Below are 14306 nucleotides of genomic sequence, written 5' to 3'. Positions count from 1 at the left end.
TTTTCTTCTGTTATGTATTGGGGAAAACCTTTGTTGCAAACAGTATTTCAGGACTGAACCAGTCTCAGAGCACTCTTTATATTCATATGATTGTACATACTCAGATATGGTATTTGTGTAGATTTTTTTTTTTTTTTTTTTTTTTTTTTTTTGGCCGGTCTGGGGATGGAACCCAGAGGCATTTGCCCTCCGAGCTATGAGCTGCACCTCCTGCCCAATTTCTTATTCTTTATTTTGAAATAAGGTCTCACTGAGTTGCAGAGGGCCTCACTAAGTAGCTGAGGCTGTCTGTGAACTGCGATCCTCCAGAACGCTGAGATTACAAGCGTGCGCCACCACGCCAAGCTAATTTGTATAGATTTATTAAGGCCTGTCCTAACTCTGTGAAGTCTTAACTGGACCTTTTTTTTTTTTTTAACTCTAATCCTATCGTGTCTGACACATAGTAAGCAACAAATAGTTGGAGTAAGGAATCTTTGCTGCTGGGTGCAATGGTGCATACCTGTAATTCAAGTATTTGAGAGACTGAGACAGGAGGATTGAAGATTTAAAACCAGCCTCAACAACTTTAACGAGACTGTCAGCAACCTAGTTAGACTTTGTTTAAAATAATAAAATATAAAAAGAGCTGTGAGGCTTGGAGGTAAAATGTGCCTCAGTTCATTCCCTGCACCACACACAGAGGAAACACAGAATGATTTTACCGCCTCCCCACACACTCACATTTACTATCACAGATGTTAGAAAGCATCTGATAAATTCTTTTTAGTATGAAGTAGCTTTATTTCTCTTAAAAGAATATTATTTAAGATGTTCACAAATAAGAATATTGTTATAAGTAAAAGAATAAAGTAAATAAAATTTTTTTTGTGTGTAGTACTGGGGGTGGAACCCAGGGGCTTTTCTACCTCTAGGCTATACTCCCAGAGCCATTTTATACTTTATTTGGAAACAGGGTCTCACTAAGTTGCTGAGAGCCTCACTAAGTAGCTGAGGCTGGCCTTGAACCTATGCAGTCCTTCTGTCTCAGCCTCCCAAACACAGGGATTATAAGTGTGTACAACCACGCCCAGCTTGAAAATGCAGTATTTAACAACAAAAATAAAATGTTTACTATAGTAAAACCAAGAATTTGAAGACCTTTTATAATTCTACACTTAAACCACAGTTAATGTTTTATTTGTGTACTTCTAAAATTTTTTGTATACATACATATGTATATAAGCTATTTTTTTAGTTTGTTTTACAAGGATAGCCTAATGTTTCCTCAAAACCATATCTTTATCAAGAATTTGCATTTGATTACAGATTTTTACAAAATATGAGATCCCATAGGAATTAATCAGGATACTTTTTATTAATCATGGTAATGAGCAGATCACTTCATCTTACCAAACGTTTTTATACAAGTACAAAATAAAGGTTATAATCCCTCTTCTTTAAGAGTACTGAACCAGTCAGGTATTCTACTGCTCTGGTAAATCACTTTTAGAAGATTTGTCTTTCTGGAAGTCTCTTCACTGACCAATTTGAAAATATTCTCCTATATTTTAGGAATACTCAAGAAATTTGAGGAAGAAGATTTGGATGACATTTTGAGAAAAAGATTGAAGGACTCAAGTGAAATACCTGGTGCTCTGTGGCATATTTATGCTGGAAAAGATGTTGACAAGATAAGGGAATTTCTTCAAAAGGTATAATTTAGGTTGCATATTGTCTCTTCACCTTGTGCAAAGATTTACCCAGCTTCATTTGGCATTCATCAGTGTAAGGACACTAAATTTTTGGTTCAAGGTAGATGGGGTTTTTTTGTGTGTGAAAATTAGAAGCTTTTTCTTCTTCCTTTCAAAACCTGTTTTAATTTTGAATGTTTTCTCCTGTCTTTTGTTCTCAATTGTTAGGGCTCCCTGTCCCCTGAATCTGGTATTGGTATTTTTGGTCTTGACCTAGGCAGTCAGTCTACTTTATCATAATTGTTCTGTGATATGTGTTTGGCTAGACTGAAATTTTGAGTGATTTTTGCAGTACTGAGGATTGAACCCAGGGGCATTTTACTTCAGAACTAAACCCCCAGTCCTATTTTTCATTGAAATATACCTTTAGTTGTTAGACACTCTGAAAGAAATTGACACATCAGCTTGAAATGATGGGTTCAAACCCATTGCTAAAATATTTTCAAAATTTTGATCAGGCATAGTAATATGTACCTGTAATCTCTCTACTAGGGAGGCTAACACAGAAGGGGATAGTAAAGACAAGGCCAGTTAACACATACAGTAACTTAGCGAGACCCTATTTCAGGTTATAAAAAAGGACTAGGGTTGTAGTTCACAGTTGAAATAACCCTGGTTTCAATCTTCAATACCACCCCACCAAAAAAAAAAACAAAAAACCCACAAATAAAATCTTTTTTCAAAATGTTATAGTCTGGAGATTTTCTTTTAAGGGATTATCATTGTTGTTTGTTTTGTTTTACTTTATCTTCTTGAAAAAAAGCTGGTTTCTATTTTTGTGAAAAGGCTCTAGGCCTGTCACTACTGTTTTATCTCAGAATACATACCAGTATTTTAATATATAATGTGTGCCTTTGAAACCAAAGAATTATTCCATTTTGGAAGATGAACCCTACAAAGGTACCTATTTGTGTTTATACCTTAAAAGGAGGTGATAAAGAAATGTTCGTGCTAAGCATGGTGGCGCACACTTGTAATCCCAGCATTTGGGAGGCTGAGACAGGAGGATTGCAGTTTGCAGACAGCCTCAGCTACTTAGTGAGGCCCTTTGCAATTCAGTGAGAGCCTGTTTCAAAATAAAGAATTAAAAAAATAGGGCTGGGGGTATAGATCAGAGGTAGAATGCCTCTGGGTTCCATCCCCAGAACCACAAAATAAAAACAAAAGAAGTGTTCATGAAGTCAGTATTATGGATGGTATAGCTTTGGGGGGGAAACTAAGCTAAGCTTTTTCTTATCTATGTATTCTCAAAACCAATGGTAAGGAAGGAACCCAGGATGGAAACTTCATAGTGAAAGGAGATGGTAAGACAGGGAGTATGATTGAATGTGATTCACTGTAATAATAGCATGCTGTATTGTTTTTGTACTCTTTGGCTTTTCAGAGTATTACAGGATTTTTTTTTTTCCAGTACAAGGGATGGAACTACAGGATATCCTCTGAGCCCCAGCCCTACTGTGTGTGTGTGTGTGTGTGTGTGTGTGTGTGTGTGTGTGTGTGTGTGTGTGTGTGTGTGTGTGTGTTACTGGAGGTGGAACCCAGGGGCTTTTCTACCTCCAAGCTATGCTCTCAGACTTATAACTGAGGCTGGCTTTGAACCTGCGCGATCCTCCTGTCTCTGCCTCCCAAGCTCTGAGATTACAAGCATGCACCACCACGCCGGGCACTTTTTATTCTCTATTTTGAAAACAAGGTCTCACTAAGTTGTAGAAGGCCTCACTGAGTAGCTAAGACTGTCTGTGACCTGTTACCCTCCTGTCACAGCCTCCCACATATTGGGATTAAAAGTGTGCACCACCATGCCCGGCTCAGATAATTATTTTCTTAAGCACAGTCATTGTTTATAAGATTCTGAAAATCATTGGGAGGCTGAGGCAGGAGGATCAAGCTGGTTCGAAGCCAGCCTCAGCAACTTAGTTAGGCTCTCAGCAACTCAGCAAGACCCTGTTTCCAAATTAAAAATATAGGTGTAGGGGTATAGCTCGGAGGTAGAAGGCCCCCCTGGGTTCCATCCCCAGTACGGGGGGGGGGGGGAGATTCTAAAACCAGAGAACTTGTTACGTTAAAGTAAGACAAATTCTAACAAATATGATTTTTGTGCTTTCCCTTACTTAAATGAAGTTTATATTTTTATTTTAATCTATATTTCAGATTTCAAAAGAACAAGGCCTTGAAGTTCTACCGGAACATGATCCAATACGTGACCAAAGCTGGTATGTGAACAGAAAGCTCCGCCAAAGACTGCTTGAAGAATACGGAGTTAGAACTTGCACTCTTGTTCAGTTCCTTGGTGATGCCATTGTTTTGCCAGCAGGAGCACTTCATCAGGTCTGTACAAATTTCTTTTTTGGTTTCAGATTTGGAGGTTCCTAGGGGGCGTTCTACCTCCAACTACACCCCCACCCTTAGTTTTCATTCTTTTTTGTTGTTGTCGTTTTGTTTTTGATTTTGTGGTACTGAGGATAGAACCCAGGGGCATTCTACCTCCGAGTTCCAGCCCTATTTTTATTTTTTGTTTGTTTTTGTTTTTGTTTTGTAGTACTGGAGATGGAACCCAGGGGGGCTTCCACCTCTGAGCTACTTCCAAGTTACACCACCTGCTCTTTTATTCTTGATTGAAACAGGGTCTCACTGAGTTGCAGAGGGCCTCACTAAGTAGCTAAGACTGTCCGCGAACCGCGATCCTCCAGTCTCAGCCTCCCAAATGCTGGGATTACAAGTTTGTGCCACCACGCCTGGCTATGCTAAAACTTTTGAAGGATTTAACTCTGTAGTCTTCCCACAGCATGTTCAGATAAGCAAAATGGCACAAGGAGAGAGGGTTTTTGGAGACTGAATAATGTTATGAGAAATTATGTTTTATAGTTAGTTTAAAACTAACTATAAAAAAACTTTTAGGCAAGATACCACAGGTATCAGGCACCTGTTGACTTGCCAATTATTGGCTGATTTGTCTTGGGACAGGTGCTGAACATCTTATCCATAGTCTGTTGTTCTCTGATATAGAGCATCTGTTCTACAGACAAATAATAAAGAGACAGTGAGACTGTACAGAAATGCCAGATATGTGAGGCATCTACTGTTCATCCTCTAGAGGAGCCAACAGCCTAATAAATAGGAAAGAATGTGTTCTCTATGTGCCAACAAGCTATCAGTAGAGACACAGTGTTTGAGTCAAAGAATTCTTCACACTTCAGCAGCTGTTCAGGTGGTTATACGTTCAGAGGAAGAATTCTAGACCCTCTGGAATTCCATTTCCCTATCATCAATTAGATTTTCTTCTCAGTCTTCATTTCCCACTTACTATCCCCTTCATCTCCTCCTTACTTTCTCATCCAAATTAAATTTATTTTTCAAACTTTTACATATTAGAATGGATTAAAATGCTTTTCCCAGGAATTTTTATAGCATTTTAAAATATTAGTAGAAAAACAAACCTGGGAAGCAACACAAATTCCAGATTGGATCATCTTGGACCCTTCTCTGTTAATACTGAGCATTAATAGAATCAGTTCTATCGGGTGTGGTGGCGCACGCTTGTAATCCAGCATTTGGGAGGCTGAGACAGGAGGATTGCACAGGTTCAAGGCCAGCCTCAGCTACTGAGTGAGGCTCTCGGCAACTTAGTGAGACCCTGTTTCCAAATAAAGTATTAAATAAGTCTGGGAGTATAGCCCGGAGGTTAGGAAAGCCCCTGGGTTCCATCCTCCATACCACACACAAAAAAAGAATCAGTTCTAAGAAATGGTAAGATGGACATGTGGGCATATGCTTGTAATCTCAGTACTTGGGAGGCTGAGACAAGGAGGATCACAGATCCTGGGTTCCACCCCTAGTACCACCCAAAAAAAAAAAAAAAAAATCTTCCTTTAGAGCCGGGTGTGGTGACACATGCTTGTAATCCCAGTACTCAAGAGGCTGAGATGGGAGGATCTAGGTTCGAGGCCAGCCTCAGCTGCTTAGTGAGGCTCTCTGCAACTTACTGAGATCTAGTTTCCAAATAAAGAATAAAAAATAGGGCTGAGGATGTAGCTTGGAGGTAGAAGGCCCCTGAGTTCAATCTCCAGTACCAAAAAAAATTTTTTTTCATTTACAAAGTCATTTTACATGACACCTTTGAGTGACATAACTTTCTCATAAAGTGGTTTTCTGTTTTGAAATCCATTTTAATATCTTGGAAAAATTCATTTTTGATAGAATTATTGTTTGTGTTTATTGGTTTTAGACAGCTTGGGTTTTCTTTGCTCCCACCTCAAGACTTATATTTCATGGCTTTTCTTTTGGGAACAGGTACAGAATTTTCACAGCTGTATTCAGGTAACTGAAGACTTTGTGTCCCCGGAACATCTCGTACAGTCATTTCACTTAACACAGGAACTGAGACTTTTGAAGGAAGAAATCAATTATGATGATAAGCTGCAGGTACGAAATGAACATGTTCAGGATTTTTATGTTTAAAACATAACATACATCCATAATAGCTTAGGCAGTCTTATTTGTCACATTAGAATAACAAAGCTTAAAACCAACATGTATTTAATTATATGAAATTTAGTGACCCCAAATTTTAACTTTTCACTTAACTGTTTTTTGTTTTGTTCTGTTTTGTTTTTTCTTTTTTGCGGGTCTGGGGATGGACCCCAGGGGCATTTGACCTCCAAGCTACACCCTTGCCCTATTTTTCTTTATTTCAAAACCGGGTCTCACTGAGTTGTGGAGGGCCTCACTAAGTAGCTGAGGGCCTCACTAAGTGATCCTCCGGTCTCAGCCTCCCGAATGCTAGGATTACAAACGTGCGACACCATGTCCAGCTTAACATATTTTTTAAACTTTCACGCTTTTATTAAATTTGGCTTTACTTGGTCCCCATTAAATTATTATTTTTCCCCCTAGGGCATATACCCACAGCCCCCCCCCCTTTTTTTTTCAGTACTGGGGATGAAATCCAGGGGCATTACGCCTCTGAGCTATACACTACTTTTTAGTCTTTTTTTTTATTTTTGAAACAGGGTGTCACTGAATTGCAAAGGGCCTGGCAAGTAGTTGAGGTTGTCCTTGATCCTCTGGTCTCTGCTTCCCGAATGCTGGGATTAACAAGTGTGCACCACCACACCCTGCCTCCTATTTTTTATTTTGAAACAGGGTCTCACTGTGTTGCAAAGGACCTATGTATAGGATGCTCACCCCCTCCTGGGGAGAACCCCACTCCCCTGGAGCCTGCAGGGGCAGCAGGGCAAGTCAGAGGCAGCCCTCTTCCTGCCCCAGCCTTCTGGGCAGCTTTAACTGAGGCTGGCCTCCAACCGTGATTCTCCTCTCTCAGCCTCCCGAATCCTGGGATTACAAGCTTGCGCCACCACGCCCAGCTCCCATTAAAATTGTTTTTAACCCGGCAGTTATCAGTGGTCAATTTCTAGCTCAAGTGATTAGAAATATCAATTATCTCTTGCAGGTTAAAAATATCTTGTATCATGCAGTCAAAGAAATGGTGAGAGCTTTGAAGATGCACGAAGATGAAGTAGAGGAAATGGAAGAAAATTAAATGGTCCAGTTTGATGGTTTTAGTTCACAGACTGGGATTAGCTCCCCTGTATGATGATATGTATGCATACCGACAATGACTTAAGCTTCAAAAACCATCAGTGCCAAGAAATTCTCTTTGTAGTAATTACTTGTTACTGACACCGCAGCAGTATAGCATATGTCACAGCTCCTGTGATTCAATGTTAGTTATAAAACAAGCTAAATTTAAAAACAGCACTACATAGCTGTTTCTGTATTATAGTGTACATGATGTTTGTGAAAATGTCAGATTTAAAATAATGTATTTATTTTTGGTAAAAAAAAAATTCTATGCTATATTGTTGATCAGTTGTAAATGTGCCCTTGTACAGTTTAATAAATAACTGATATTTTTCACTACATTGAGACAGTTACTGTGAGAATAGGACACAACACCAGCTATTGCCTGCACTTGGGAAATTGCTGAATCGCACAGCAGTCATGTCGTAATCAGAAAATTACTGCCAAATAATTGTAAAGTTTGTAAAATATAAAGTATATAAAGTGGATACTAAATACAGACACTTCAATATTTTATTGAAGCTATTGACTGTATAATTAAACATTTTCAAAGGTGTAATTTATTTAAATTGTCTCATTTTGGTAAAATTTATGTGAAGTTTTAAAGCTAAATATTAAACTTAATATGCTATGTAAATATATACATATATACATTTAATGATGTATTTTTTTAAACATTGGCTTGCTTTTGTTAAAGTGCAAGTGTTACATATGGCTTTGTACATTAAAGTTGAAAGGGGTTTTACATTTTCCATTAAAAAGACTTTATCAGAAATTGGATTCTTTCTGAATCTTCCTCTTTTGACATGTACTACGTATATTACTGGGACAGAGAAGAGCTTGCAGTTGGTCAGGGTTTGATTATGCATTCTGCTCTTTGCTTTGTGACCCTAGCAAGTTGTGTTAATTTGCAGTTTTGGTTGTTGTAGCTGACAGCTATTTACAGCTGGTTGCTTGAGGTGCTCACAGTCCTAACCCTTTGAGTTACTAGAAGTACGCATTTCTCCATTGATAAAACTTTTTCTTTTTCTTAGTATCTTATAGGTAACACTTTGTAAGTTGCTTATTTTTATTTATCCACCATCTTTTAGCTTCATGTAGACTTTAACCTTAGGAAAGTTTCAACTAGGAATGTAAGCAAGTCCTTTTCACATTATTTTGTACCAGGGTTAATGGGATGGATAATTACAAGCCAGGAAAGAAAATAGGGCTGAAAAACACTTGAAATGATTTTGTGAGCTTTTGGCTTTTTAGTACCAATTTTCAAAGTCACATTAATTCTAGTTTGTCTTAATGCTTTCATATATTGTATCTTGTTTAGTGTTTGTGTTTGTGTGTATTTCAGGGGAGTATTGGGGATTGAATGTTCTACCTCTGAGCTTTTTTTTGTTTGTTTTGTTTTTTGGAATTGGACCCAGGGGCACCCTACTTCGGAGCTACACCCTCAGCCCTATTTTATTTTTTATTTTGAAATAATCTCACTAAGTTGTGGAGACTGACCACAAACCTGTGATTCAGTCTTTCAAATACTGGAATTACCACACCTGGCTTTTGAGCTACCCCACCCCCACCCCTCAGTACTGGGAATTGAACCCCAGTGGCATTCTACCTCCAAGCTATACCCAGCCCTTGTTTTCTTTTGTTGATACTGGGGATGGAACCCAAAGGCATTGTGCCTCCAAGCTACATCCCCAGCCCTATTTTTTAGTCTTTTTATTTTTGAAACAGGGTCTCACTGAGTTGTGAAGGGCCTTACTAAGTAGCTGAGGCTGGCCGCGAACCAGATCCTCCTGTCTCAGCCTCCCAAGTACTGGAATTACAAGTGTGTGCCACCACACCAAGCTTGAGCCATTTTTCAAACATTCTATACTCTCTTCAGAATGTCAAACTAGGCAGTATGGTTTCTTTCAGATCATACCCATTTGATGGGAATATTCTATCTATGCTTACAGTGTTCTGTCCATTGTTTGAATTTCGTGCTAGTTACCTAATTTGTGCTAAGCCCAAGAAAATTTCATTGTGTTTGTATCAGTAAAGATATTTGTAAACTACAGAAGGCTGGGGAGTGGCGTTACTGATTGCTTTTCTAATTACTTGGAGCATTTCCTCTATCCGTTTCCCTCCAACCTTTTGGTTGGCCTTGATGTCCTCCACATATGAAAATATATGTGTAGAATAATAAGGTTGTTTAGGTACTGATGGTTGAACCCAGGGTGTACCCCAGCCCTATTTTTTTCCTTTTTTTGCGGTACTGGTGATGGAACCCAGGGTCATTCTACCTCCGAGCTAGGCCCCAGCCCGTTTTTATTCTTTATTTTGAATCAGGGTCTCACTGAGTTGCAGAAGGCCTCACTATATAAGTAGCTGGGGCTGTCCGCAAACCACGATCCTCCTGTCTCAGTCTCCCAAATGCTGGAATTACAAGCATGGGCCACCACGCCTTACTTTATTTTTTAAAAACAGGGTTGCTAACTTACAAAACTGGCCTTGAACTTCAGCCCTCTTTATTCGGCCTTCCTGAGTATCTGGGATTACAGGCGTCTGCCACCATTCATATTTCTAAATGTGTAGAATAGTTTGAGAAACAGCAAGGCCAAAGAGACTCAGAGTGAAACTTGTGTTGAATATTCATTATATTATTCTATCATGTCATTTGGATCCAAATGTGTGTTCATTTTCCTCAACAATGAATTTACACATATTCAAGTATGTTTCTTCTCTGCCATTTACTTGGGATTATAACACTCAAGAAAGTCAGTTTTCCTCTTTTGTACATGGGGTATAAGTCTAATTATGTCTGGGAAAGACCAGTGAGCTTCAAACGAAAAGTGCTCTCATACTTTTCCTTTGCTCTCTGTGTATATACTGTAGGGAGACTAGATACAGATTCTGCCTGTTCTGTTTCTAAGTATCAGCCTATTAGAGATGTGTTCAGTGACCGGATCAGATTAGCACTGTCAGCCCTGGGAGAGAAAAGAATGTAATTTAGTTACCATTCAATTACACTGTGCACTGTAAAGTATTGTTAGCAAGATCCAGGCCATATGTGCTAGTCCTCTCACCAAGAAAGGCTCAGGCCTTTCCTAGCAGTAAAGCTTAGAGGACATCTCTGGTTACAGGATACATTGGCCTTGAAACCACATTGGACAAATAGTAACTGAGTTGAAAACAAAGTATGTGCACTTCCACAGTCATCACTCCTTTTAATGAAAATGAGTTTTAAAAACAAAATGTTGGCCTTTTTGAGGTCATAAATGCATGTAAAGCTGAGTTCCTGTTTTTGAGTCGGTGCTTTTCACAGCTTGCTTCGGCTGTCAGTCAGGGCTTGGTGGGCTGGGGGAATAGCTCAATGGCAGAGCGTGTGCATGTTATGCACACGACCCCAGCTTCAGTCCCCAGTACCAGCAAACTTGAAGTCAGCTGGGTGTAAATGAGCCGGTCAGATGCAGCTAAGACTGGAGGGTTGTCCTTTTCAGTGTTTTGTCTTTGAAAATACCTCAGCCCTTGGGCTAGTGGAGGGTAGACCAAGGAACATGAGTTGCAAGGTTGGAGCTGGGCCTTGGCATTGAAAGGAGATGCGATACGGGGACGATGAGTCCCACGCTGCCCCCCACTACCACCGATCTTAAACTTGACAGGTGACTAAGTGCGGGTGGCGGATTCCGTGAACAAGTACAGATGAGGAAGCACAGAGCTGGGCAGAACTGACTCCCTTCCCAGGAGGGCGCCAACGTGTCCTCTGCCAGCAGAGTGTGGTGACGCCTGAGACAGTTCCCATCATGCTGTTGTAGAAGACGGACACAAAAAGGATCAAGGTAGGTAGCCCAGGTTTAGCAAGTGGAGGGAGTTCATGATAAAGGGACAAGGATGCATCACCTCTGCACATGCAGATAGACCGTGGAGTGCAAAGTCATTTATATCTTGTTATATGTTTGGCACTAGTGATAGGATGGTTTAAAAAAATATCCTAGCCGGGCGTGGTCGCACCCTCTTGTAATCCCAGCATTTGGCTAAGAGCCCTTCTAAAACTTACCACAGTGCCCACCCACAGTATTGGGTATTTTATTTTATTTTATTTTTGAAGATTTAAAGAAGTTTATTGGAAAGATAAAAATACAGCCCCTGGCCAAAATGGCACGGGGGGGGGGGTGGCTCGAAATGAATACACCCAGTATTGGGTATTTTAAATAAATGAAAATTACCTGAGGTTGACAACAGTTTTTTTTTTTTTTGTTTTTGTTTTTTGTTTTTGCAGGTCTGGGGGTGGAACCCAGGGGCATTCGACCTCCGAGCTACACCCCTGCCTTATTTTTTTATTCTTTATTTTGAAACAGGGTCTCACTGAGTTGCAAAGGGCCTCACTAAGTAGCTGAGGCTGGCCACGAACCCAGATCCTCCTGTCTCAGCCTCCTGAATGCTGGGATTACAAGCGTGCGCCACCACGCCCGGCTGACAAACAGGTATTTAGCCCTCCTGCCCTACTTTATAACCTGCTGCCTCCATAGTTTTTAGTTTTAACATGGGAATTAGATATTGTATGGCAGTGTTTAACATCCTCTTTTGAATAGCCTGGCCCCTCCCTAACTAAAGAATTACAGATCAAACACTTTCTTTTTTTTAATGGTGGCAATGGAGGTGGTGGGTTAACACTTTCTCTTTTTTTCTGGTCTGAGGATGGAACTCGGGGAATTTAACCTCTGAGCTACACCCCCTGCCCTATTTTTTATTATTTTATTTTGAAACCGGGTCTCACTGAGTTGCAGAGGGCCTCACTAAGTAGTTGAGGCTGTTCGCGATCCGCAATCCTCCAGGTCTCAGCCTCCCGAATGCTGGGATTACAAGCGTGCGCCACTACGCCTGGCTGGGTTAACTCTTGTAGCAAGTCTTTTCTTTCTTTGGGGAATTAGCTTAGAAGAATCATACAGCTCATGGCTATTGGTTCTTCAGACAGACAAGTCAGACCACAAATCCTTTCCTACACCTTTCCAAAAACCATACTTTTGAAGGCAGGCGTGGTAGCACACACTTGTAATCCCAGCATTTGGGAGGATCGCAGTTCGCGGACAGCCTCAGCTACTTAGGCCCTCTGCAACTCAGTGAGACCCTGTTTCCAAATAGAGAATAAAAAATAGGGCTGGGGTTTCGCTCCATCCACAGTACTGTTAAAAAAAAAAAAAAAAAAAAAAAAAAAACATACTTTAGGAAGCCTAATTCCTCAGCTGTAACCTACTTGCTAACCTGTTTTGTAAACTATCTTCCTGTACAACCTGGAATCTGCATGACAGTTTAAAGATATTCTCTGCTGGGTTTGGTGGTATGTGCATGTAAACAGCTTTTTGGGAAACTGAGGCAGGAGGCTGGTAAGTCCATCTATGCAAATTAGCAAGACTGACTCAAGCCAGGCGTGGTGGTGTGCTCTTGTAATCCCAGCATTTAGGAGGCTGAAACAGGAGGATCGCACAGGTTTGAAGCCAGCCTCAACTACTTAGGCTCTCAACAATTAGACCCTGTTTCCAAATAAAATATAAAACAAGTCTGAGAGTGTAGCCCGGAGGTAGAAAAGCCCCTGAGTTCCACCCCCAGTACCACACACACACACACACACACACACACACACACAGAAAAAGACTGCTTCAAAATAAAGTTTTAAAAGGGCTGTGGGGGTGCATACTTGTAATCCCAGCATTCAGGAGGCTGAGACCGGAGGATTGTGGTTCGCAGACAGCCTCAGAGGCCCTTCGCAATTCAGTGAGACCCCATTTCAAAAATAATAAAAAAAAAAAAACAGGGCTGGGGTGTAGCTTGGAGGTGGAATGTCTCTGGGTTCCATCCCCAACAAAATAATAAAATGGGCCGTGGTTGCTGGACTTAGTGGCGCAAATTTGTAATCCCACTACTATTTTTTCTTTGCAGGTTTGAGGATGGAACCCAGGGGTATTCGACCTCCGAGCTACACCCCCTGCCCTATTTTTTATTCTTTATTCTGAAACCGGGCCTGAGTTGCAAAGGGCCATCCTCCGGTCTCAGCCTCCCGAATGCTGGAATTACAAGCGTGCGCCACCACGCCCAGCGAATCCCACTACTTCTGAGGCTGAGACAGGAGGATTGCAGGTTTGAAGCTGGCCTCAGCAACTTAGACCCTTTTTCCCAATAAAATAGAAAATAGGTTTGAGGGTGTAGCTCAGAGGTCGAAGGCCCTTGGGTTCCATCTTCAGTACCACAAAAAAAAAAAAAAAAAGAAAAAGAAAAGAAAAGAAAAGAAAAAAAAGGACTGTGGGTGCATACTTGTTGGAAAGAGCATTTGCCTAGCATGTGCGAGGCCCTGGGTTCAATCCCTAGGGCCATAAAAAATTATAATACACACACATGTGCATGCACACATCCTTGATTCCTTCACCCTTTATCCTGTCATAGTTGATTGTTCTTTATTTTTCTCTCCCTTTTATCAGTGTCCACACTAGAAAGATAAGAACAAGAACTGGCCCCATCTTTACCTGGATTTTTATGGCTACTTAATAATCTTAATGGCGTATTTCAAATATTTCCCATTCCCCTCGAACCAACATCTGAATGTGGCCCCCTCACTTTCAGGAAATGGAAGAATAATTCACTTGAATGACTTTTCCTCTTCACAGTATGTTCTACCATGATCTGACTGGGCAAGCTTTTTGTTTGTTTGTTTGTTTTGGCAGTGTCCGGGATTGAATGGAGGCCTGTGCGTGCTAGGTAATTTCACCATTCTCTACACGTCCAGCCTTCTTTTTTTTTTGAAGTAGTAGTACTGGGGATTGAACCCTGGGACATTCTACCCCCGAGCTACACCCCCAGCCCTATTTTTTATTCTTTATTTGGAAACAGGGTCTCACTGAGTTCCAAAGCACCTAAGTAGCCGAGGCTGTCTGTGAACTGTGATCCTCTAGTCTCAGCCTCCCAAATGTTGGGATTACAAGCATGGCCACCACGACTAATTCTTTGGGTTTTGTTTTGTTTTGT

The 14306-nt window shown here is 40.7% G+C and overlaps 1 protein-coding gene across 3 annotated transcripts in view; it reads left to right on the top strand.

Annotated features, from left to right (window-relative positions):
* Positions 1 to 7272, top strand: part of JMJD1C (jumonji domain containing 1C) — a gene marked incomplete at both ends in the record, with an annotated part of 222613 nt that extends 215341 nt beyond the window's left edge. For all 3 annotated transcript variants that reach the window (XM_080694232.1, XM_080694231.1, XM_080694230.1), the window contains 4 exons: positions 1555 to 1694; positions 3885 to 4061; positions 6024 to 6155; positions 7183 to 7272. In XM_080694232.1, the coding sequence (XP_080550358.1) occupies positions 1555 to 1694; positions 3885 to 4061; positions 6024 to 6155; positions 7183 to 7272 (539 nt within the window). The remainder of the gene's footprint in view (positions 1 to 1554; positions 1695 to 3884; positions 4062 to 6023; positions 6156 to 7182) is intronic.
* Between the last annotated feature and the right edge of the window lie 7034 nt (positions 7273 to 14306).

This window comes from Muscardinus avellanarius (genome assembly GCF_963383645.1).
Source record: "Muscardinus avellanarius genome assembly, chromosome: 4".
Classification (NCBI taxonomy): Eukaryota; Metazoa; Chordata; class Mammalia; order Rodentia; family Gliridae; genus Muscardinus; species Muscardinus avellanarius.
Note: the sequence above shows the minus strand (reverse complement) of the source record. Positions and strands in the feature narration are given on the sequence as shown.